This window comes from Montipora foliosa, chromosome 3 (assembly GCF_036669935.1).
Source record: "Montipora foliosa isolate CH-2021 chromosome 3, ASM3666993v2, whole genome shotgun sequence".
Taxonomy (NCBI): domain Eukaryota; kingdom Metazoa; phylum Cnidaria; class Anthozoa; order Scleractinia; family Acroporidae; genus Montipora; species Montipora foliosa.
This window is the reverse complement of record NC_090871.1, coordinates 22113339-22137734: the sequence shown is the minus strand read 5'-3', so window position 1 is coordinate 22137734 and position 24396 is coordinate 22113339. Positions and strand designations below refer to the sequence as shown.

General features: G+C 40.8%; 1 protein-coding gene and 1 pseudogene across 8 annotated transcripts in view; one reads left to right on the top strand and one right to left on the bottom strand.

The window, feature by feature from the left end:
• LOC137997065 (tetratricopeptide repeat protein 28-like) overlaps positions 1-22765 on the top strand; it is a 52697-nt gene extending 29932 nt beyond the window's left edge. For 7 of the 8 annotated variants that reach the window (XM_068842805.1, XM_068842802.1, XM_068842806.1 and 4 more), the window contains 2 exons: positions 14850-19069; positions 19560-22765. In XM_068842805.1, coding sequence (XP_068698906.1) covers positions 14899-19069; positions 19560-19579 — 4191 coding nt within the window. In that variant the 5' untranslated portion in view covers positions 14850-14898 and the 3' untranslated portion in view covers positions 19580-22765. Of the gene's footprint in view, positions 1-694; positions 836-14849; positions 19070-19559 lie in introns of those variants that run through there. The other variant, XM_068842809.1, reaches the window with a different exon arrangement.
• LOC137995412 (uncharacterized) lies at positions 6423-8504 on the bottom strand (annotated as a pseudogene).
• Positions 22766-24396: the final 1631 nt, after the last annotated feature.

The following is a 24396-nucleotide window of genomic DNA, read 5'->3' as shown; positions in this document are numbered from 1 at the left end:
TAATTATAATGATTATTCCTCGTTCTACAAGCCAACCACAAAAAACAAGTTCGCTTTTACACCAAGTAAAAGCACGCAATAATTATTATAACGAGATGCTTCCGTGAAGCATACACTGGGTTGCCTGTGGTACGTGTTACAGAAAATCAGAAGGCACTGAATTGTGTGGAATTGAACTACAACATTCCAGTCTCTGAAGAATAACAAATAAAAGAGAAGCGAGAAACATTGTCTTCTGGGCTGACATGTTGATAATTTTCAAGTTCCCTCACAACTTCTTTTCACCACAAGTTTAAGCGCGCCCTCTAAACATCTGACAGCTTTGTAATACCAAAGTTCACTGAAGTTAATCCCTGTCCTGCAGGGTTAGTGTTTGGATGGGAGACCAAACAATATACCCCTCATCAAACAGAAGCATCGGACCGAAAATACTGTTACGTTCTAATTCGCTGCGCTTAAACGAACGTAAATTATTTTCACTTTAAATGCTTTAGAAATACAACACCAAAGGAATGGTGGTTGGATGCTCAGGCAATCCAATCCAAAGTGAGATATCACAAAGAAATGAAAGGTCTTACCGCGAAAAAGCTGAACATCGCTAGTAGATTTGCCCAAACTAGCCTTGGATTCCTTTCTTTTCTTTTCAGCCGATAATTTAGCCTTCCGAATTTTCTTCTCATCTTCGGAATTGGAAGCAAGCTCATCCGACTCGTATTCCTGCACTACCAGCCACCCGTCTTTGCTTCTGTCTGCGAGCTTTATTAATTTCTGCCGCTTCTTTATGAACTGTCTCCCTTCTGCCACTAGCTTGCAGATCCTCGAGTTGGGATGCCAGGTAGGTTTTGAATAGAGAGAACACTTGCTCGACCAAAGATGGATTTGATTGATCCTGCTGTGATGACGAGTTTTCCGCAACTTCGGGTGCCGGGGAGGTTAAAACTTCTGCATCCAATTGAGCCGACTTGTTATCCATTCTTCAGGCTACAAACTTCAATGTGAGCATGGAAAGCGAGAGTGAGAGGACTACTGAAACCCCACCAATCAGAAATACCCACGGGACACGCCCCAGCGGCGTGTCCTGCTAATGAACTGTAAAAACCGCATACCAGCAGAAAATATATTTAACGCTAACAAATGCGAACTCAGCAAGGTACAGATTTTGTTAGCTTGCTTTATGCAAAACAAGAACATCATTCTAAAAGCTTATTCTACGCAAAAAGTAGGTTCTGGAGGTAATTTTGAGAGTGGAAATCAAGGTTACGCGGCAGACGGCAAATACAAACTCACGATTTAATTAACTTAACACACCAGAAAGACGCTAACCTCGTTTTGACAAGATAATGCTTTACTATTGCCATAAAAACTATCCAGTTATGCTCGCATGTCATAAAACATGATGAATTCATAAAGGCCACCTTTTCCAGCGAACAATTTTTGAAACAAACAACATATTTGCTATTAGAGGCAAAAACCCCTTCCTATTTCATTACGTGCGTGAAGAGAAGAAACTCAGTCGTTTCAAATATGCGCAATATTGCAACAAACTAAATTTCAGGATCAAACCGTGTACATGAAGAACCTTTTCCTTGAATAATGAAGCACAAAATAGACGACAAGCTTTCTTTCAAATAATCCTTGGCTGTCACATTTCCAATTATTTTTTTTTTACCTGAAGATTGTGTAGAGTTGATCACAGATCCACGTAAGGTGTTCGATTCGTTCTCTGTCTTTGTTGAACCCATAAGTTACCAGAGAATTTTCCATTTGATTTCAGTGTTCTACATAACAGCACAGTTGGTAAATATTATTTTAAGAAATACAGCTCACTTTGATTTCGACTCGACGGGCGATAGATTGTTGTCGAGGTCCATTACTCTTCGCTTTTGAGATTCCAGGTGTTGGTTTTTCACCGCCTGCCTAGTTTATCCAACTGACTTTCCATTCTTGAGCTCCATAAGGGTATATTTTGTTTAAGGATCCACTAAAACGCCATTCGCGTTACATCACTTTCGACGCCATTGGACACAGTAGAATCATTAACTTAGCCTGCCACCAGAGAAATCTACGCAGTTCCACTACCCTCTCGATCGTAAGAAAATACGCACAGAAAGCTCTATGCACACCACCACTTACCAGGGGAGTGACAGGCAAGACTTTTACCGACAGGGAAGGAAAAAAAAAACACCGAACAAATGCCACACACTTTCCGACTGGGATTGCCATACGGTTACACCAAGTAAAAGCACGCAATAATTATTATGAATATTCCTCGTTTAATAAGCCAAACACACAAAACAAGTTCGCTGTTACACCAAGTAAAAGCACGCAGTAATTACGATGAATATTCCTTGTTCTATTAGCCAAGCACGCAAAACAAAATCGCTTTTACACCAAGTAATAGCGCGCTATAATTATTATGAATATTCCTCGTTCTAAAGCCAAGCACGCAAAACAAGTTGGCCTTTACACCAAGTAAAAGCACGCAATAATTATTATGAATATTCCTCGTTCTGTAAACCAACCACGCAAAACAAGTTGGCTTTTACAACAAAGAAAAAGCATGTACGCAATAATTATTATGAATATTCCTCGTTCTAAAGCCAACCAGGCAAAACAAGTTCGCTGTTACACCAAGTAAAAGCACGCAATAATTATTATGAATATTCCTCGTTCTATAAGCCAACCACGCAAAACAAGTTCGCTTTTACACCAAGCAATAGCGCGCTATAATTATTATGAATATTCCTCGTTCTAAAGCCAACCAGGCAAAACAAGTTCGCTTTTACACCAAGCAATAGCACGCTATAATTATTATGAATATTCCTCGTTCTATAAGCCATTAACCACGCAAAACAAGTTCGCTATTACACCAAGTAATAGCACGCTATAATTATTATGAATATTCCTCGTTCTATAAGCCAACCACGCAAAACAAGTTGGCCTTTACACCAAGTAAAAGCACGCAATAATTATCATGAATATTCCTCGTTCTGTAAGCCAACCACGCAAAACCAGTTCGCTTTTACACCAAGTAATAGCGCGCTATAATTATTATGAATATTATAAGCCAAGCACACAAAACAATTTACAGCAAGTAAAAGCGCGCTATAATTATTATGAATATTCCTCTTCTGTAAGCCAACCACGCAAAACAAGTTGGCTTTTACAACAAAGAAAAAGCATGTACGCAATAATTATTATGAATATTCCTCGTTCTAAAGCCAACCACAAAAAACAAGTTCGCTTTTACACCCAGCCACACCACATGACAAAATGAACTAAGTCCCCTTAATGAGATGCATGTTCACCAGTAGAACCATTGGAATGACATCATTTTCTAGTGGTACCAATCGTACCATTGGTACCAATGGTCCATCGGAATTGCCCTGTACCCAGCCACACCACATGACAAACTGAACTAAGTACTAAGTACTAGTACTAAGTACTATGACGAAAATCGCATCTTTCCTATCGAAGCCATTTTGAAACATAAACAAGTAGTCTGCGTGAGGAGAAAAATGCTGTTTACTTTTTTCAAATATTTTTCGTTCCAGAGATATTCGAGTTTTTACAATATGCAAATTAGCCAAGTGATGACGTCATACACTCAACCAAATTTTGTTCAAATATGATGAAAAGAGATATCTCAGCCAATTTGTATCAGAAATTTTCGATTTTTTGCAGTAAGATTCCACTAAATGTTCTCCACAATATGAGCTTAACAGTTCTGTTACCATGGCATCATACTGGGTTCCAGACCTCCCACATATTATGAGCTTTTCTGGCCACTTATGGCGTTCCATTTTGATATTTGCTAACAGCACTTCATATGCATGATCGAACAAGCATATAAATATAATAGCACGACGTTGTGGCCTTGTTTAACATTTTTCAAGCTGAAAATCACTAACATATTGAAATCAAGTGGGTGGGGACTGGAAAAGAGTGAGTTGCCATGGGAACATAATTTTTTATAGCCATAGGTGTGTTTCCTGTAGAACTATAAGACTACCAAGTTTCAATGGTATACGCTGTAAATTGGCCAAGGTAGCTCTATTTATATACTCAATATAATATTGGGTTGCGTGTATGACGTCATTAGTCATCTCATTTGCATATTTTACCCATTTTTCAAACTTAAATATCTCCGGAACTAATGAGGATATTTGCAAACGGTAAATGGCGTTTTTTGTTCTTTCATGGAATTCTATGTGATACACTCAAAATATCAAGGGGTAAAAATTTGATCATAGTACCACTTGTGGTGAGCGAAGTGGAGGAATGTGCGAAGGATGACATGGTATCCGTAGAACGACTTCAAGACTTTCTGTGCAATTCAAAGTCGCCTTGCGAAAAAGTACCAACTAAGTCTTCTGAACAACTAACAGAAAGTGAAGAGGATAAAGAAATAAGTCGTAAAGTGGACGCCTTTTTTCAAGACAAAGGTCATGACCCTGAACAGCTAACTAAAAAGCATTTAAGCATAAATCAGTCCCTGCTGGTAATCTGCGCTTCAGAAAAATTTCAAAAGTCCGTATTAGAAAGTAAATGCAACAAGTGCAACAATTCAGGGATGCTACAATTTTCAAAAGTAAGTGAACCGAAGACGGGAATTTTGAAGCTGGACTTCGTCTGTTCAGAGTGTAAAAAAGAGTGGACCATTTCCACCAGCGACGAAATTATACCGACTCGATCAAAACCCAAAACTTACCTTACGAACTACATCCTTCTGACATTCATTATTTGTGGCCTGTACTACAAGGACTACGACCATGTTCTGGGCACTCTTGGAATAAGCCACTTCAGCGAAAAGCAATGGATTCGTTTCGAGTGGATCGCCCCAGAAGTGGAAAAAATTGCCAACTGGAGCGTTGACCAGGCTCGCAAAATTATCCGAGCGCGCGGAGATGAAAAGAAGTTGAAAACTCAAAAATAATCCAAATCCAGCGCGGCAAAAAGCTGACCGGTAGTGTTTCAAATCTTCTGATATTTTAACCAAAGAGTGTCCAGTCATTGAGGTTTAGGTTTGCAGTTTCATTTATTTGGGATCTAGTAGCAGTTTTGAATGAACGCCGGTCAAAATTCGAGAAAATTACAATTCAGCGCAATTGAATTTACAACGTAAGCTGATGTAACACAATTCCCCCCATGCAAGGAAAAAACGACAACAAGAAAAGGCCAGAGACATCACAAAACGGGTTTAAATTGTTTGACGCCGGTGAAACGTTAGAGAAATAGCACTTATCTTGACCATCGCGTGCAAGAGGAAAAAAGACAAGGAACACCAAACTTAAATCACACTCTAATCTACCCTGGCTCTCGCTTCGTTGTGTCACGCACGAACAAGTTGAACAACTTCGTTGCTAAAACAACAGTACAAACACGTAAAGTTATTGACTCCAAACCAGGTGATAGTTGAAAGTATCTGTGTTGTTGATGTGCGAAATTTTTCTTTCATAAGATTGGATAAGCCAGTTAACATGTTGATGAAATCAAACCGCCCTAACAGACACACAAATTTATCACGGAAGAGCAACTTAATTCATGCCTCCTAAACGTAAATATTGCATCGGTATCTAAATAAACAAAGCGCTTATCTCTCAATGAACAGAGTGTATTGCAGAGTGTTTCGCAACATATTCAAAAGCGATTTTGTGTTCATTCTTTAGATTCTCGGTGGAATTTCACTTGCATACCAACAAAGTACAACAAGTAGTCAACCCAACTTCCGTCATACCGCTTTCCGGAACCTAAGGAGAAATGGGGCTATCTTGGCACGGTGTAGATATTTTCAGAAACCAGCTAACTTACACGTGCTGCTTACGAATATCTATCCCACTCGCCGAGCATCGTTATGGTTGGGTGAAGATTAAATAGTTTAGAGTAACGTACGCAGTGTACAGAATTTGGCTCGGTTCCCATGGGGTGGGGGCGGGTACTCCCACAAAAATTGGGTGGAGGTGTGAAGCCCGCTTTCCAAAACCCATACCCTATTTATGACCAAAACTTGTGATTTTCCCTACCCTATTTATGACCTGAGCAAAAATTCGATACCCTATTAATGACCGTTGCGGCTGGCACGGTTACCCTAAACATAATTTATGAAGGGCTTTTGATGATCTTATCGATAATGATGAAAACGTAGCGTCTTAAAAAACATACTCAATTTAAGACTAAAGTGCAAAAACCATACCCTGTTTATGACCAAAATGGCCAAAATCGATACCCTATCTATGACCAAAACGGCTGAAAAGCCATGCCCTTTGGGGCGGCAGATACCGATATAGCCCATATAAGGGAGTACCCCCCGGGGCTCAGTCACTGTAAAGTTCTATGGAAAGCTCACCTCACCTCACCTCACCTCACCTATTACCTACTAAATAATCGCATAAATGTAAACAGCTGATTTAATTCTCTCGGTTTTACAAGGCACAGCTGCATTCGTCCACAAGCTGCGACAAACGACTGATATACGGATTCTTTCGTCTTTGCGTTATATCGGAGACATCCAAGCCCAGTTCAATGCAAATGCTACGCAACATGTCCACACTTAGCGACGTCGGTTTCTTCTTGCACACTTGCATGAGTTCACAGATATTGTAGCCTGACGAGGATACAATTGGGTGCTGAAGAGAAACCTCCCTCATCACACGCGCACAGATTTCCGAATGGGTCGTCTGCGCCAGCGCTGCCCTGTTATCTTCTCCTGGGACCTCGTCGTCTGAATCTCCACGGTTCACTGTACTGGGAGCCAGCCTTTTCTTTGCTGCCAGTCGTGAGAAGAATCCAGTGATTTGCTTTCCTGTTAGAACTTGTTCTGGTTGAAACCGACGAACTCCCAACTCGTCCCTTGCAGATCTCATTAATTTTGAGACCTCACTCGGATCTGCTTTCCTTCCACTTTGCTCGCCAATTTCAAATTGCTGTTTCAAAAATTCATTCTGTTTCTGCATAAAACGAGCCTTCTTGGTGATTGTCTTTAGAGCCCATCCCATTGGAAGGGGAGTTAAGCATTGGCTCTGTTCTTCACATTGTAACTGTACAGTGGGAATCCTACTACCTTCATCCATTAGCTTTGAAGCGTAAACTCGTTTTGCCTTGTCATACAGTGTTTCCTGTTCAGGGAGTCGTTTGTGTTTACTCGTGTCCAGATGTGCTTGTAGCAATGTAAAATGGCTGTAGGCTTTTATACATCCTTCCTCGGGGCACGGGAAAAGTAGAGAAGCTTGATCATTTTCACTATCATCATCATCTTGGTCTTGACTGGTGGTCTCGTTGGTTGCTTCTGGATCCCGTTTAGATGATTTCTTTACATGCCTGTGTCTCACGCTCTTGAAAGATGGCGTGGTCTGCGATGGGGGATCAAGCACTTCTAGAACTTCCGGGATCTGCAAAACGCCCTCAAATTGAGACCACGGTATCAACTTCCCTAGACCCACATTGAACGCTCTCCACGCACGTATTCCGCTCTCTTCATACTTGAAGTTGTTAAGCAAGCTACCACCCTCCCATTTGACTGGCGGAGTAATTGACGTATTAAGTGAGACGTAACTAGCTTTCCCACGAAACTCTGGACCAGACTCTATGCCAGTTTTCAGCCGCACAGCTGTTGTCACATCATGACCCTCGTTAACATATCTTCCTACATCTCCCTTAATAGTTGCTGCTTGACGGTCGCAGACTCCTTTGCCGCCTTGAGGGTCGGAAAAGTCGTTCCGTTCTACAACCACCCCAGCGATGTCACCTGCTAGTTTAGCTGAAACGATTGTATACCCGCTGTGGTAACAGCCCGCATTATCTTGCTTGTAATAAGCTCTTTCTAATTCCGGCATTTCCTTCTCCAGTGAGGCGAGGCAGTCCTGCATTATAGATACCACGACGGCACTGTCTTGTGAACAGTTCTGAAAGACATGTACAAATGTTTGAGACTCAAAGTGCTCGCTTTCTTCCGACTTTTTGATTGCAACTATAATATGCCATGGTAACCCACGCTTAGCAAACCAGTCCGACTGCGGCTCTCGAAATTTCCGTGGCATGTATTTCATCGCCCAATCCTGAACAAGGAACACATCAGATTTGCTCTTGATTTTAGCTAAAACAGAACATTTGGCTTGATCCTGGTGAACGGAGCGCAACTGATGGGATTTCCAGATCATGATGTTATTTGTTGCTTGCTTAATAGTATGCAGCATGTCCTCCTTCTCCTCTTCATTGCAAAGTGCATGAGAACACTCACTTTACAAGGTAGTTAGTACTTCCTGCAACTGGCAGCATTGCGCACATGACTCATTGTGTGGGTGATCGCAGCAGGCTTGAAAGTCAGAGTCTGTTGAATCACTTAGGGCGTAAGTCCTACAGTGATCAGCAATGCTCGACGACTCAACCACATGGACCTGAAACACACCAAAGACAACACAAACCGCAATTGTTGTTTTTACGTATACAATTTCAATTGCAATACTTTCTTGAATAAGTGACACCCCCGTCCCCCTCATTCTCCGAATTAAGCGTCCCTCGAATAAAACCCACGTTCCATTAGGTGTTTACTTCTGATACTAACTTTCAAATAAAATATAATAAAAATAAAAATATAGTACAAATATCCAGCAAGATCACAGTATTTTTACTTTGGGAAAGTAGTTCACAAAACCTGCTGTGGATCATGTTTCTCCCATTTTCGTGAATTTCTTCTGCCAAACCTCATACTAAATTTTGTAACGAAATAAAATACCTTGTAGTCACTCTTAAGGTATTGCTTTGATGAGCGCAGCTGTTGCTTCATTTCTCTCGCCCAGACTTCCGTTTTACCACAGCCAACCAGTTTATGGACCAGTTTGTCCAAGTCATCAAATGCCTCGGTTCCTTGGGCGGAAAAGTTGTCAAGTCCTTGTAAAGACTTCCTAACAGACGCTGAATACTCATCCAAAACTCTATGTAGTGTTCGCTTGCTCATGGGCTCAAAACCTCTTTCACTACAGTATTGTTGGTACTGTTGAACAATACGCTCAGGTATCATCATTCTGATCACGTTTGGGGTCTTAATAACCTCACCAGTTGATAGCTTCAAAAGCCTTTCGCCAAAAGGAACATCATGAAAAACATGCGGACTTGTGATGAACGAAATGAAATCTTCTAATTTTCCTTGGTCAACTTTCATCCTCCGGTATTCATGGCTTGGAATTGCTTCTGCTCTCCCGTGTAGCAAGGTATGGTGTCGAGCTATGTTATAGCGGTAATTGGTGACTGTTGGGATAAACTCCTGCACCTCTTTGAAAGACAACTTGTCAGGCAGGATTGAGAGTATTTGCCCTCGAGTACTCCAGTGCTGAGCGTTTAAGTAATTCTCGGCAAACGCTTTAAGAAGCTCCAGATCCTTCCGACTTTTCCCACCAGTTGTTCTTAGATAACCTTTGCGCTCACATAATTCATCCCACAAGCATTTTGAGTCTTTTGGAGCAAGGACATCTAGAACTGCTGAAATGCACTGCTCGGCTTTTCTCACATATCGGCGCTTAGAACGGCTTTGTGCTTCATTCCACGGTACTGACAGTACGTGGCACACTGGGCTAATGTCTCGAACCTGTAGAAAGCGATTTCTATTTGTTATTTTAGCATTTTATTTAGGGCTACATACTCACCAGGTTTAACTTGCTCAACTTCTCCTGTCATATGTCCTGTCTCACGTACCTGTTCTTTAAACACGCTGAGCATCTTTCTACATTTTACGCAAATTCCTTCCGAAAAAAAAAGGGCGAACGCTGTTAACACCACAGAAATTTTCCCAAAGACGCGTAATTTTAGATAGAGCCGTACCAAATTTAACTGTAGCTATTTTTGAAAACATAAACAAATACAATACAATTTTAAAAGGTGTTTTTGAGATAGGTGATATAATTTTTGGGTACGACGATATGCCCACGGCATTGTGATCGATTTGGAATCCGATTGAGATGTAATAAGAAAAATTGCGCCTGCCCACATGAATCGGCATCACACATGGCAGTGAAAGGGGAGCGCGGATTAACCTTTGCTCAGTTTTTAAAACTTGACTTGGGCTTGACTTGCTGTTCTAGCGAAATTTCAACTATTTATAACCGAAGTTGTAGCACAGTGGCGAAGTTACCATGAAAACAAGATAGCCACTGAAAAACACGCTATATTTTATCGTTAAAAGCGATTATCTCAAAAACTAACTCGGTGACTCCCATTTTTTATTGCTGGAGAGTAATTGGCACGCTAAGACAAAACTCATTGCAAAGTTTAAAAAAATTCTTTGCAGCAGATTCATAGCCACCTTCACAAATGGGAAATTTTAATGTGGTTCTGAATCTGCTCCAGATTTTTTTTTAACTTTGCAGAGTTTCATCTTAGCCTGCTAATCGCTCTTCAGCAATAAAAAATGGGGGTCACCTTAGTTCGTTTTTGAGATACTAAGTGCTTTAACACAAAATTTAGGGCGTTTTTAGGTGGTTCGTCTGTTGCCATGGTAATTTATTACGTCACAGTAACATGTGCATCTTGTTTAACGATTATCGGCAAGGTTTCATGTGGTACCATAACATTGCCGCTAAGTGAAACAGCGTTATAGAGTTTTTCTGTCTAATGAGACATTCCCTCAAAAATGGTTGAAGCTGGTTTGAGCCACCTTGACACGCACGCGCTAGTTTCTGGATAGTTTATACATCAGTGTTTTCGACACATACAACGGAATTAGCATGCTTGTGGTCAATATAATTCTCTAAAACCCGCAAACCACCACACCGTGTATGTCTTGTAGGTTGGAAAGGATTTCTTGTTCGTTAAAGTTCAGAGAGAGAGCGAAATTTATTCTTAATCTAGGTGCAAGTTTCATTCAGAAAATGTGATTAAAATATTTTTTCAAGAAAAACAAAAAAATTGCGCAAGGTGGCACGTGTCTACAATGTAATTCAATTCACAATCGCAATAATTGAATTTACCAGAGAATGATTCAAAGCTTTTTTTCTCCTTGTTCTTTTATTTTTCCTTTCTAGTTCCCCGCTAAAGCAAGGCTTCCAAGGCAAATAATTATTTACAGAATGTAAAAAAAATTTGACTAAGACACTGCAAGAAAAGCAGTCGATGTTTCTTATTACAAAGGTTCTAAGGGGCGTGCAATTCATCGCAAGAGCTCGTACATAAAGGGCTTAATAAGTGTTTGTTTGATTGGGATCAAATCCAGATCTGTCTGCAAATGCCAACATTCATACACAACGGGCGAAGTAAGTTCATGTAATTGCTGTTTTTCCTTTAATTATCCGTGCGCGTGTGTAAAAATTATAAGTAATGCGGATTTCTCAAAAAACAGCATGCCTTGACTGCGTTTTGGCTGGTAAGGAACAAGTCCGTATTGCAAGTCATTTTTGCTCCCATAAATTAAACAGTGATTTAGCAGTCGGTATGAAAATTGTCTGCTTGAAGGTCACAAACAGTTTCAATATTGACGTTGAGTCAAAGATTGCTTTATGTTCATAAAGAAATTAAAGAATAAATAATGTGTGAAAAAATTGGCACGAACTCACGGTTCTCCCTAGTTTTCAGCACAACTGGTAAGGGACCTTTTCAAACCGGTAAAGCATTTGGTTAATGTTGGACGTTCTGCAACGGATAAGCGACTTCTGAGCATTTGCAGGCGGTAATGAATGCTCTTACAAGCGGTAAATTTTACCGGTTACCGCCTAATAAGGAGAACCCTGGAACGTGGTTGCTTTTCATTGGCTCGGACAAAACTGCTTCAGTTGTGGTTTGATTTGAGCCAGACAACTTGTCATCACAAGAATTACGATTGGCGGAGAGGGTGTGAAACAGTCGACTGATTCAGTACTGTCAAGCCACCACTTGATGTTTAATTCCTATTGGTTAAAACTGTACTGAATCAAACATTCCAGTTTGGTTTTAGCCGGTGTTAAGGGTTAATCCGCGCTCCCCTTTCACTGCCATGTGTGATGCCCATTCATGTGGGCAGGCGCAATTTTTGTTATTACCTCTCCAAATCGGATCAAGATGCCGTGGGCAAATCGCTGTACCCAAATCTTAAACCTGATTCGATAGGCAATGGGAAGCCAATGAAGTTCTTAGAGAGCTAGTATAGTAAATGGTTAGAACCCAAATGAAAACGAACAGCATACTTAACCCTTTCAGCCCCGTGGGGTTCCCCATTGACGAGTAAAATCGTCTGGCGTTAGACAGAGTAAAATCTATAAGTGGCACTATTGGGAGTTAAAGGGTTAATGGAATAATTCGATGTTCTGATGTCATGTCAGTTCACCTGCTTAAATCTCGCGCATATAAAGACTTTACAATCGATGTAGATGCTAACTGCTGCCGCAATGAGTGAGCCTGAAGTGAACGAACGAGGCAGCTCACTAATCGGGAGAAAAAAACTCTCTGATCCGGAAAAGATCTGATCCGGAAAAGAACACATTTTTCTTCTTCTTATTTAAGAACTCGTCTAAAAATACCTTGATCTATGACCGAAAAATGCCGTTTCATAGACCCAGTATTGTAGTTGCAGATCTAGACTCCTGGTTATGGGCTACTTAATTACTTTAGCCTTGGTTAATTTTTGGACTTGGTAGGGAGAAACTCGAGAAAAAAAAAACTGTTGTATACTTTTTAATTCCTAAAATTATCAAGTCCATACAAACAAAACAACTATTTGACTACATGCAAAAAAAAAACTTGCACAGTAAATCGCACAGGAAAATTAAACCTTAAAGAATGTGAAGGACAGCAATGCCAATGCACATATGATAGTCAGTGCTGCCTGGTTTGTACTGCAGGAGCTTTTCTTGGTTGGGCCTTCAGTGGGTTCTGGGCCTCGTCGAGTGACATGCTTATTGCATAATCCTTTCTTGCTATCGCTCAAACACATTGCGTGATCCATGACGTGGAAAATATACTGCTGTTCCACAACACCGTGAAATAAATAGGCCCCAGGACCGTCCGTGTATATGCCTATATTCCATGGACGGAACAAGGATATAGCATGGTTTAGATAAACTATGATCAGAGAAAGAACTGAGGATGAAGCGGGACAGCACTTACCCATCCATCACATCCCGTCATGTCATTTTTAAAAATCTATTTAAAGCTTTGCGCTATGCTGTGAAAAGTTAAACAATAATAAGTATCCTTAAGGTAAACTGGTAAAGTCTCTGCATACGAGCCAGAAGGCCCATCAGGCCGGAGCTTATCCTGGGTTCCATGGCATGAAGCGACTGGGTGTATTTCTACTCCCCCCTGGATGGGATGCCAGGGTTACCCCCCAGCATTAAATTCGCCGGTACCCATTTATACACCTGGGTGGAGAGAGGCATCGTGAGAGTAAAGTGTCTTGCCCAAGAACACAACACAATGTCCCCGGCCATGACCCGAACCCATTTTTTCGTCTCATCCTCACTTATATACACTCATGACACCGCTATTACAATTGTCTTCAGGATTGGTTTGGAAAATAATGGACACCAGTATATAAGAAACAGAAACAGAGCCGGACTCGGCTAACCAAAATAAGCACAATGAATAACCGCGTGCATCCTTCATCGATCTGTTAAAAATGGAGGTATTAAGACGAACTGCATGGTATCTCAAAGTTAATTGAAAGCGATCGCGGAAACCGAACAAGAGGAAGGTTAGATTTTTCCCTGCCTACTTTTTTCTACCCAGCGTTCGATTGACCCTGTATTTGAATAATAAAATGAATAAATATTCTTGAGGAAAGTGTTAGACCAGTAAATGTAGACAGGAAATAGAATTCAGGGGACCTTTGGTTAGAGGATCTAACTCGCTCTCTTGAGAGTAAAATCGTTAAGATCACACCAGTGCTTATTTTATTGCTATAATAACAATTGGTAGCAAGTTTGGAAATAATAAATGATTAGCAAAGACTCCATTGGTAGTACGGTGTCTAAGTGGCTACTCACATGTACGCATTGCGTACCTACTTTTTTAAACAACGCCGAGAAATACGAAAACACAATAGTTTCAATGCCCTGATTACAGGATGCTGAACTGGTACAGCAAGATTAATTGAGCAGTGAGGGAATACCCATATTAAGCCAAATTTTCGAGAGAAAATGCCTTTCTTCATCAGGGTTTTCCAAGGAATGATTTTGGCTTATGGAGAAAGAGAGGGAAAGGCATAATTTGAATGGCCGGATTATGCATATCTAGTATAAAAACGGCCAATTCTGTCCTGACGCGCAGCCTTTCTCAATGGAAATGTGTGAGCAGTTCAATTAGCTCATTCAAAGTCCATGGATCAAAATACATGGAGTAACCAGGTATCCAGAGAAAAAAAATTGTGACGAAAAAGACAAGCAATTATGCCATTGGATAGATTCAGACATGAAATAAAAAATTATGAGTTTGACGTCAATTTCAGAAAATTGAATATTACACTGTTAATGGCATCCCCTCCTGTTTTTTTGGTGTCAGCTACATACCGGCAGCAAATTTCCTGCCAGGGAAGCATATCTTAGGAACTTTTAATTAGCTTTCGATAAGAAAGATGAAATGGGATGCCATCGCTTTACTATAGGCTGTTTTCCCCTCATTTATGTAATAGAATTTCTACTTTTAATGTTTCGTGATTATTATTGTACGAAACGCTTTCAGTCTGTTAAATGCCCAAGTATTTATTCTGTAACAACTGTCTCCATTAGCCGAAATCATTCCTTGGGAAACCCTAATGAGGAAAGGCATGTTTCTTTCGAAATACTGGCTTAAGATAGTTATTCCTTCACTGTTCAATTAATCCTGCTGTGCCAGTTTAGGATCCTGTACTCAGAGAATTAAACCTATTTTGTTTTCGTTCATTTATCTTCCAGGTGCACCTCAGATTTTCTGAGAAAAGCTTCCTGGTTTTGATTATCAACAATGGTGGATAAAAAGTTGGACCTTTTGAAGCAACATATGCAAGAACTTAGCCTTGCAGGAAAGGAGGGAGACAGACAAGGCAAGGGTTTGGCTTATTTCAATCTTGGTAGATACTATCAACGCACAGCTGACTTTAATCAGGCCATAACAAATTACACAGAAGCATTAGCCATTTTTAAGGAAGTGGGTTTCAAGGCCGGAGAAGGAGCAACCTATGGCAATCTTGGCAACGCTTATCATAGTCTTGGTAATTTCAAGCAAGCCATAGAGTACCACCATCAACGTCTCAGTATTGCAAAAGAGGTAGGGAACAGGGCCGGAGAAAGAAGAGCTTATTGCAATCTCGGCAACGCTTATCAAAGTCTTGGTAATTTCAAGCAAGCCATAGAGTACCACCATCAACATCTTAGTATTGCAAAAGAGGTAGGAAACAGGGCCGGAGAAGGAAAAGCTTATGGCAATCTCGGCAACGCTTATGACAGTCTTGGTAATTTCAAGCAAGCCATAGAGTACCACCATCAACATCTTAGTTTTGCAAGAGAGGTAGGGGACAGGGCCGGAGAAGGAAGAGCTTATTGCAATCTCGGCAACGCTTATCAAAGTCTTGGTAATTTCAAGCAAGCCATAGAGTACCACCATCAACATCTTAGTATTGCAAAAGAGGTAGGGGACAGGGCCGGAGAAGGAAAAGCTTATGGCAATCTCGGCAACGCTTATCAAAGTCTTGGTAATTTCAAGCAAGCCATAGAGTACCACCATCAAGATCTTAGTATTGCAAAAGAGGTAGGGGACAGGGCCGGAGAAGGAAAAGCTTATGGCAATCTCGGCAAGGCTTATGACAGTCTTGGTAATTTCAAGCAAGCCATAGAGTACCACCATCAACATCTTAGTATTGCAAAAGAGGTAGGGGACAGGGCCGGAGAAGGAAGAGCTTATTGCAATCTTGGCAACGCTTATCAAAGTCTTGGTAATTTTAAGCAAGCCATAGAGTACCACCATCAAGATCTTAGTATTGCAAAAGAGGTAGGGGACAGGGCCGGGGAAGGAATAGCTTATTGCAATCTCGGCAACGCTTATCGAAGTCTTGGTAATTTCAAGCAAGCCATAGAGTACCACCATCAAGATCTTAGTATTGCAAAAGAGGTAGGGGACAGGGCCGGAGAAGGAAAAGCTTATGGCAATCTCGGCAACGCTTATCAAAGTCTTGGAAATTTCAAGCAAGCCATAGAGTACCACCATCAAGATCTTAGTATTGCAAAAGAGGTAGGGGACAGGGCCGGGGAAGGAATAGCTTATTGCAATCTCGGCAACGCTTATCAAAGTCTTGGTAATTTTAAGCAAGCCATAGAGTACCACCATCAAGATCTTAGTATTGCAAAAGAGGTAGGGGACAGGGCCGGAGAAGGAAGGGCTTATGGCAATCTCGGCAACGCTTATGACAGTCTTGGTAATTTCAAGGAAGCCATAGAGTACCACCATCAACATCTTAGTAATGCAAAAGAGGTAGGGGACAGGGCCGGAGAAGGTAAAGCTTATGGCAATCTCGGCAACGCTTATGACAGTGTTGGTAATTTCAAACAAGCCATAGAGTACCACCATCAAGATCTTAGTATTGCAAAAGAGGTAGGGGACAGGGCCGGAGAAGGAAAAGCTTATGGCAATCTCGGCAACGTTTATCAAAGTCTTGGTAATTTCAAGCAAGCCATAGAGTACCACCATCAACATCTTAGTGTTGCAAAAGAGGTAGGGAACAGGGCCGGAGAAGGAAAAGCTTATGGCAATCTCGGCAACGCTTATCGAAGTCTTGGTAATTTCAAGCAAGCCATAGAGTACCACCATCAACGTCTTAGTATTGCAAAAGAGGTAGGGGACAGGGCCGGAGAAGGAAGAGCTTATTGCAATCTCGGCAACGCTTATCAAAGTCTTGGTAATTTTAAGCAAGCCATAGAGTACCACCATCAACATCTTAGTATTGCAAAAGAGGTAGGGGACAGGGCCGGAGAAGGAAAAGCTTATGGCAATCTCGGCAACGCTTATGACAGTCTTGGTAATTTCAAGCAAGCCATAGAGTACCACCATCAACATCTTAGTTTTGCAAGAGAGGTAGGGGACAGGGCCGGAGAAGGAAGAGCTTATTGCAATCTCGGCATCGCTTATCAAAGTCTTGGTAATTTCAAGCAAGCCATAGAGTACCACCATCAACATCTTAGTATTGCAAAAGAGGTAGGGGACAGGGCCGGAGAAGGAAGAGCTTATTGCAATCTTGGCAACGCTTATCAAAGTCTTGGTAATTTTAAGCAAGCCATAGAGTACCACCATCAAGATCTTAGTATTGCAAAAGAGGTAGGGGACAGGGCCGGGGAAGGAATAGCTTATTGCAATCTCGGCAACGCTTATCAAAGTCTTGGTAATTTCAAGCAAGCCATAGAGTACCACCATCAACATCTTAGTATTGGAAAAGAGGTAGGGGACAGGGCCGGAGAAGGAAAAGCTTATGGCAATCTCGGCAACGCTTATGACAGTGTTGGTAATTTCAAACAAGCCATAGAGTACCACCATCAAGATCTTAGTATTGCAAAAGAGGTAGGGGACAGGGCCGGAGAAGGAAAAGCTTATGGCAATCTCGGCAACGCTTATCAAAGTCTTGGTAATTTCAAGCAAGCCATAGAGTACCACCATCAACATCTTAGTATTTGCAAGGAAACAGAGGACCCAATAGGGCTGGCAAACACATGTTACCATATTGGTCATGTTCATGAATTTTTTGGCTCCTTAAGCAAGGCTCTCAATTACTATCGTCTAAGCATTTATTATTTTGATGAAGTTAGGTGTCTTCAGACAGAGGATGCATGGAAAATAAGCTTTCGTGACACAAAGGGGTTTGCGTACACCGCTCTGTGGACAGCACTCTTGAAGAACGGAGAGGTTGATGAAGCTTTGTATGCTGCTGAGCAAGGACGAGCACAGGCTTTGGCAGACATTTTAAAGATGCAATACTGTGTTGATGAGAACCCTATGATGAAGGAAGCTATCTCTTTGGTTATGAAAGATATACTTTCACAAACTGTTTTCACAGCACTTGAAGGGAACACGATCAGCTTCTGGTTGCTAAGAGATGATATTGGGATAAATTTTAGACAAAAGAAAATCGAAAATGGAAGTGCCAAGTCTCTGATGAAAAGTACTTTGAAACAGATCAATGCAGGAACCGTTGTGCGATGTGAGAATCGTTCGCTTGACAGACAATGCAGTGTTCTCTTGAGCAGTAGGGAAGCTGTGGAACAAACCTTTCAGTCCTTGAGCTTCTCTGTGCACTCTTTGCAGCCTTTGTATGAGGTCTTAATCAGTCCTATTGCAGACTTGATCCAGGGTGATGACTTAGTGTTTGTTCCTGATGGACACTTTTGCCTGGCCCCTTTTTCTGCATTGAGTGACTCTGTCAGGATCCGTGCAATTCCCTCACTGACTGCTTTAAAATTGATCACTATGGCTCCTGACGAGTTCCAAAGTAAGAATGAAGCACTGCTTGTAGGCGATCCATGCTTGAGCGAGGTCACTTACGGCATTGGTGACCCCATGTATGGACAGCTGCCATGTGCGAAGAAAGAGGTGGATATAATTGGAGAACTTCTACAGACCGTGCCTCTTACAGGAAAAAATGCAACCAAAGCTGAGGTGCTGAGAAGAATGAAGTCAGTTGCCTTAATCCACATTGCTGCACATGGGGATGACGGATCTGGAGAAATTGCTTTGGCCCCAAATCCCGAACGCACATCCAAGATCCCTGAAGAGGAAGATTACATGTTATCGTTGAGCGATGTTCAAGCGGTTCGCCTTCAGGCAAGACTGGTTGTGCTTAGTTGCTGTCATAGTGGGCAGGGAGAGGTAAAATCTGAGGGTATTGTGGGAATAGCCAGAGCTTTCCTGTGTGCTGGTGCCCGGTCTATACTGGTGTCACTCTGGGCAATCGACGACGAGGCGACCTTCATGTTCATGAAGAGTTTTTACCAACACTTGGCAGATAGGAAAAGTGCAAGTACAGCTCTTCACCATGCTATGAAATCTCTTCAGGAGACAAAGCATTATTCGGCCATAAAATACTGGGCGCCATTTGTGCTAATTGGCGATGATGTCACCTTTGAGTTTGGGCAGCTCAAACACGAAAAGAATGGTAAGTGCTATTGTAATATAACGTTAATAACTGAATCGCTGTACTTTGTACATGTTTTTAATCAGGAAGTTGTCGAAAGGAACAGGTACGTTTTCGCAGAGAAATGGCTTTATAAACGGTTGCCAGAGTGGTTATTTTTACTCGAACTGCTTTGGCTAATACCTGAATTAAATAATGTCTGCATTCACCGAGTCAGCTACTTCAGCTTCCTGCAGATAGCTAGCTGTTTGAGCCCATGTTATGATGGACAGACTGTGAAACTGATTGCTGATTGTCAATTGCTTGTGTCAAGTGAAGTGAGTTATTGAGGTCTTCAAGTCTACATGTCAAGGTAACAGTGAATAGGAATTGTTGCTATTAACTCTAGCACAAACAGTTAAACGAATGAATTAAGATAATCGTTATATTATTTACTTGTCAATCAGAACGAAATTCGTTATTTCCATTTAACCCACTACTTGTTTCTTTCTTCCTTGTTTTTCTTTTTCAGAAACGATGTCGAAAACGTGAAAAACTTACTTGGACTGTGATACGTCGATATGTTATTTTCCTTTCTTCAATTATATGAGTTATTGAAAACAATTCAATCATTGATACCTCAGTAGCAGTCAGACACACGATATCATGCCAATTATAGTTAAAGTACCATGAGATTTCAGTAGTATTAAGATACTGTCCAAGTCCTTACATTTGTGCCTTGTTTTGTAAGCATCTGTTCCAGGATTAGTTAATCACTTGATAGAAATCAGGGACCTAGCAAAACGGTTTGTTTCCATAACGGAGGATCTAGCCGTCGTGGTATTTTGGCCCTTGAAAATAACTCCAAGGTTTTGCGGGATGTTTCTCAGGTGACATGTATATTCTTTAGCTTGCTATACCAACTCTCCATTTACAATATCATTAAGTGACAGTCTCGGGGAATGTGTATTTTCTGTGTTTCTGTAAGGTTGGCCAAAGCTAAATAAGCAATGATATGGAAATTCCTGGAACAAAACGCTTTATTCCCAAAGGGTTTGAATGGGGCACAACATTGAGTTAGCCAATTTGTTTATTGTTTATTTTCCCGCAAAACGTGGTTCAAAACCAGACACTTTTCTGACGCTGATGAGGACTAGGACAATTTGGGTAAATCTAACTCTTGGGTGATGGACTCTTGCTAGGGCCTAGTACGAAACAAATGGAAAGTTCTTTACTTTAAAGTTGTACATGTTGATTTTGTGATATTTTGTCACAGAGGGACTGGACCAATGCAAAATAATTTAATGAAATGGGTTATTTCTTAAAAGTTTTAGAAGGTAAAAAGGTGTGTGGTGTAAAAGTTGCCTGGTCTCTTAATTAATTGTGTGCATTTTAAACCCCTGGGGAGGTGGGACTTTGCCCATTCATATGCTTGTAGAAATTTTTTGAATTTTAAAAATGGTATGACTACCCGAGTCACGTCATTTCATACCATTTCGCACCATTGCAAACGTTGGTCAGTAACTCTTTAGTTAACAAAGGTATTAAAAGGGAAGCATTCCATCCTTTCTCCATGTTAAAACTGACAGCATGATGGCCACCCACCTCCTAAACCGAGCACCCCAAATCGAGAGTAAGGTCTATGTGAAGCCTATCAGTACTGGTCTACTTCTCCACTACCATAGTCACGTCGACCACGGCTGAACGTGCAAACAGATTCAATCCGAGCTAAAGTCTTTGTCTAGCTCTCCTCCACTTATGCAAATTTGGAGTATTTTGTACCTGTTATGAACGGTCATCACTTCTTTCGATCCCTCAACTTATACGACGTATAGTCTACTTCAGACTTCAAATCTACTTCGACTAAACAAAGATTTAAACAAGCTGAGAAGATTCAAAATAGGCGAGGCAAAAAGTTGAACCCGGATCTATGGCTTCATCTTACAGTTTCCGATATCCACTAGACCAACGAGACAAGCTCCCGGAAAGTCGAAACTTTTAGAGTATTGACATAATAGTACCTAGCAAAACAATTGAAAGTTAACCGTCTCCAACGGGGTTTTTAGACCTAAATACTGTAGATCGGTGCGGCATAGCTTAGAAACGCTATTTCTTGTTGAATTAAAGCTTTCATTCTGCTTGTTTACATTCTTTTTAGAGCAGTAAGCTTGTCAATATTAACATGGCATAATGCGTCGTGTAATTGTTACGAAATGTCCAATGTCAGTTTGAGGGATGGAAATTAGTGTTGACCGTTATGAACTCGCATGTTCATTTCCAACTCCTTGATAATGGCGTCATGAGGTCGTCGAAACGTCGGACGTTTAGAAGATATTAGGTTTTCTTCTTCGAGTCCTCGTTTTCAAGTTTTTCTGTAAACTCTTTAACTTCTTCGTCACTGATGGACACAAACCTGCTCACCATGCTTTTATTCTAAACAACAAACGCGACGTGAGACACCAATTCCACGAAAGCAAAAGGCGGGAATCGTGACTTCATTGAACGATACGACACTCACAAAGGTGACATACGGAAAATACGCCACTCGGGTCCCGGATGAAGTGGCATATGGAATCTACGACGGGTTAAGTTCCCAGTAAAACACTGTCCTCCATATAATAAATGTCCGTATTTCACTGTTTTCATCTTTATTTGGTAATTTAACATTTATGTTTCCTGATTTCTTTTTAGGAGATTTAAACAATCATGTAATTAGTTTTCTTAATATTTAGCTTGTTTAGATCGCACCATTCTTTAATTTGAGCCAGCTCTCCATTATTTAGTTTTTCAAGATCTCGATTAGAAGGTGGTGAATCAAAGACATCAGTGTCATCAGCAAAAATCCTAAAGTTCAGTTTATCAGAGCAGTAGGTATGTTGTTTATATAAAGTAAGAATAAAAGAGGACCAAGGGAACTACCCTGTGGTACATCACATTTCATTGTTTGTTTGTTTTTGCCATTTGGCCAAAAATCGCGATTTTCAACACTTGGAAAAATCGTTATTTCTCTTCTAATAGGTCTTATTTAAAGTGGTTTTTTATAGCACAAATCTATGATAGTTAAGCTTTCCATCCATAAAAATTAGGCTATAAGGTGACTTGTATTTCCTAATTTTTTGGCCTTGCGAAGTTTGCCAAAAAATGATTTGACGATAGGTCTATCCCGATTGGGCTGGCATACTGGAAAATGGTGCTTCAAAAATGGCAAAGAAGTGCTTAAATAATGCTCGACTTTTGAAAAAGGTGCTCGAAATTTTGTGATTTTCATCAGTATACCTGTTTTTGTTTTGTTAAAAAATGAATTGCCCTTTCGTTAAGTTGTTTATAAATGTTCAGAGAACTAAAACATTAATGTCTTTTGAGCAAAAAAAAAATTCCTCAGTGAAATATACTTTAAAGCCTGAGATGATTTCCAGCTTGGTAATCGATTATTTGAACCTCCATTGTGAAACGTCGGCGTCGCCTTCGTCATCACCAACAATGCTATTGTCTTTGGCGACATGTACTTTTAGTGCTGAAATTCGCAAGACCGGGCATCAGAGATTAGCAAGTTGAGAACTGATTGACTGTGATTGGTTAACAGTCTCTAGCTCTGTTGCTCCGCCGGAAATGCGCCGGTCTCAATCAAAATCTTAGATGTGTGAAGTTGATCTCAAGTGGGTCTCAATCGAAATTATAGATGCGCAAAGTCATGTCAAAAATTTAACAATGCCATTTTAATTTACAGCCGTGTTTTTGCACCGAATAAGCGGGATCTCCACATCATCGCAAGCTCTAATAACTCTTCAAAACTTAGACAACACGGTTTTTAAGCGGTGCTGACAACCGAGTGGCTTGCGTTCTAACCCTAACCGATTTCAGTTTTACAAAGCAGTTAACAATTTTTTTATATTTACAAGGCCGTAAGAGCAAGAAGTAAGCACTGACGACTCATGCTCTACAGCGAGCTGAAGCCCCCTTGGGAGTATCCGCTTTGTTTCGATCACTTGTTCGGTTTTGCTTTTCATGCTTACGCTCTTTACAACACTCACTTTGTTTAGTTTATGCGTAAGGATATTAACAAACTTTAATTTCGACTTTTTATTAAGAAAGTGTCAAGACAAAAAAAGAGAAACCAGAAGACAACTCTTTTTGTGATAACAAAAGATCAATAAAGTACTGGTTAGTCGCTCCGTGACTGACCCAAAATAGTAATCCCATTGGGAACAAGTTTTCATTTGCAACAATGAATATTCAAATTTGGATCCGTTTTCTGACATCATTCAGTTAATTCGTTACGATCAGCATGCCGAGGCGCGTTAGGAACCCGCCTGGCTTTTACGCCTCGTTATTCGATGACTTTCGAGCTCCCGTTCAATACTCTGCATTTTTTTCAAAGAAGACATTTCAAAACGAAGAGGAAGTAGAGAAGCCCAGAGAAGCGTAGAGAGGCGTCTCTTCTCATCAAAAGTGATCCGATCGGTGCGGTAAAGCTTTAGAGTTACCCACATCAGTAGATGCTCATGCATTACAAAACCGATGCTTTTATGAACAAAGCATTTTGAAGATTTCGTATTTTATCGTTAACTCATCGGGGTCATGTTTATTTGGAGCGATTGCAGAATAAAATTTTACGAGAGTGCTTAGGCCTTATCACTGAAACGAGCGCTTAGGCTTAATCAGTAAACGAGTGCTTTCTTCTTCACATGATCTCGTGAAAAATGTAGTTTACCGAACCGCAAAATGAGTCTAAAATTTTACGTATGCTTAGGCCTAATAACTGAAACGAGGGCTTTTAGGCATAATCAGTAAATGTATGCTTTCTTCTCACACACTCGCGTGAAAAGTGTGGTTGACCGAACCGCAAAATGAAAGCTAAGGAGCGATTGGGTTTAGAAACAGAGTTGTTTATATGAATATCATATTCTCTACCATGCCACTGCGGGACTGCGGTGGCAGTTTTTTAAGTAACACATTTAGTTGGCCGGGCATTCTGCAATCTAGCCATGTTTATTACAAGTAAAATACTTTGAAGGCACTCAACGGGTGTTCATAATGTCACTGAAGCGTGCGCTAAAAGTAGCAAACTGTAAACGGCCACGATCGTGGAAATACATAAAGTTCATTTTAAAAAAGTCACACCTCGCTGGGTCGCATTACCTTTCAATAGCTCTTTAATAGGACGAGTGCAACATTGCTTGTGGGGGCGGGACTATGAATTAATTACAACACTCGCGGGAAGTTCAAAATTGGCCAACTCAATCCCCGTGGGAAATTTGTAAGGGCAAATTTGCATTTAATCTCTGAGGTTCGGGGGATGGTTGACGGAAAGGCAAAAAAAATACTACTTCTACTGGTCGGAAAATCCACGAAAATTCGACAGGACCATC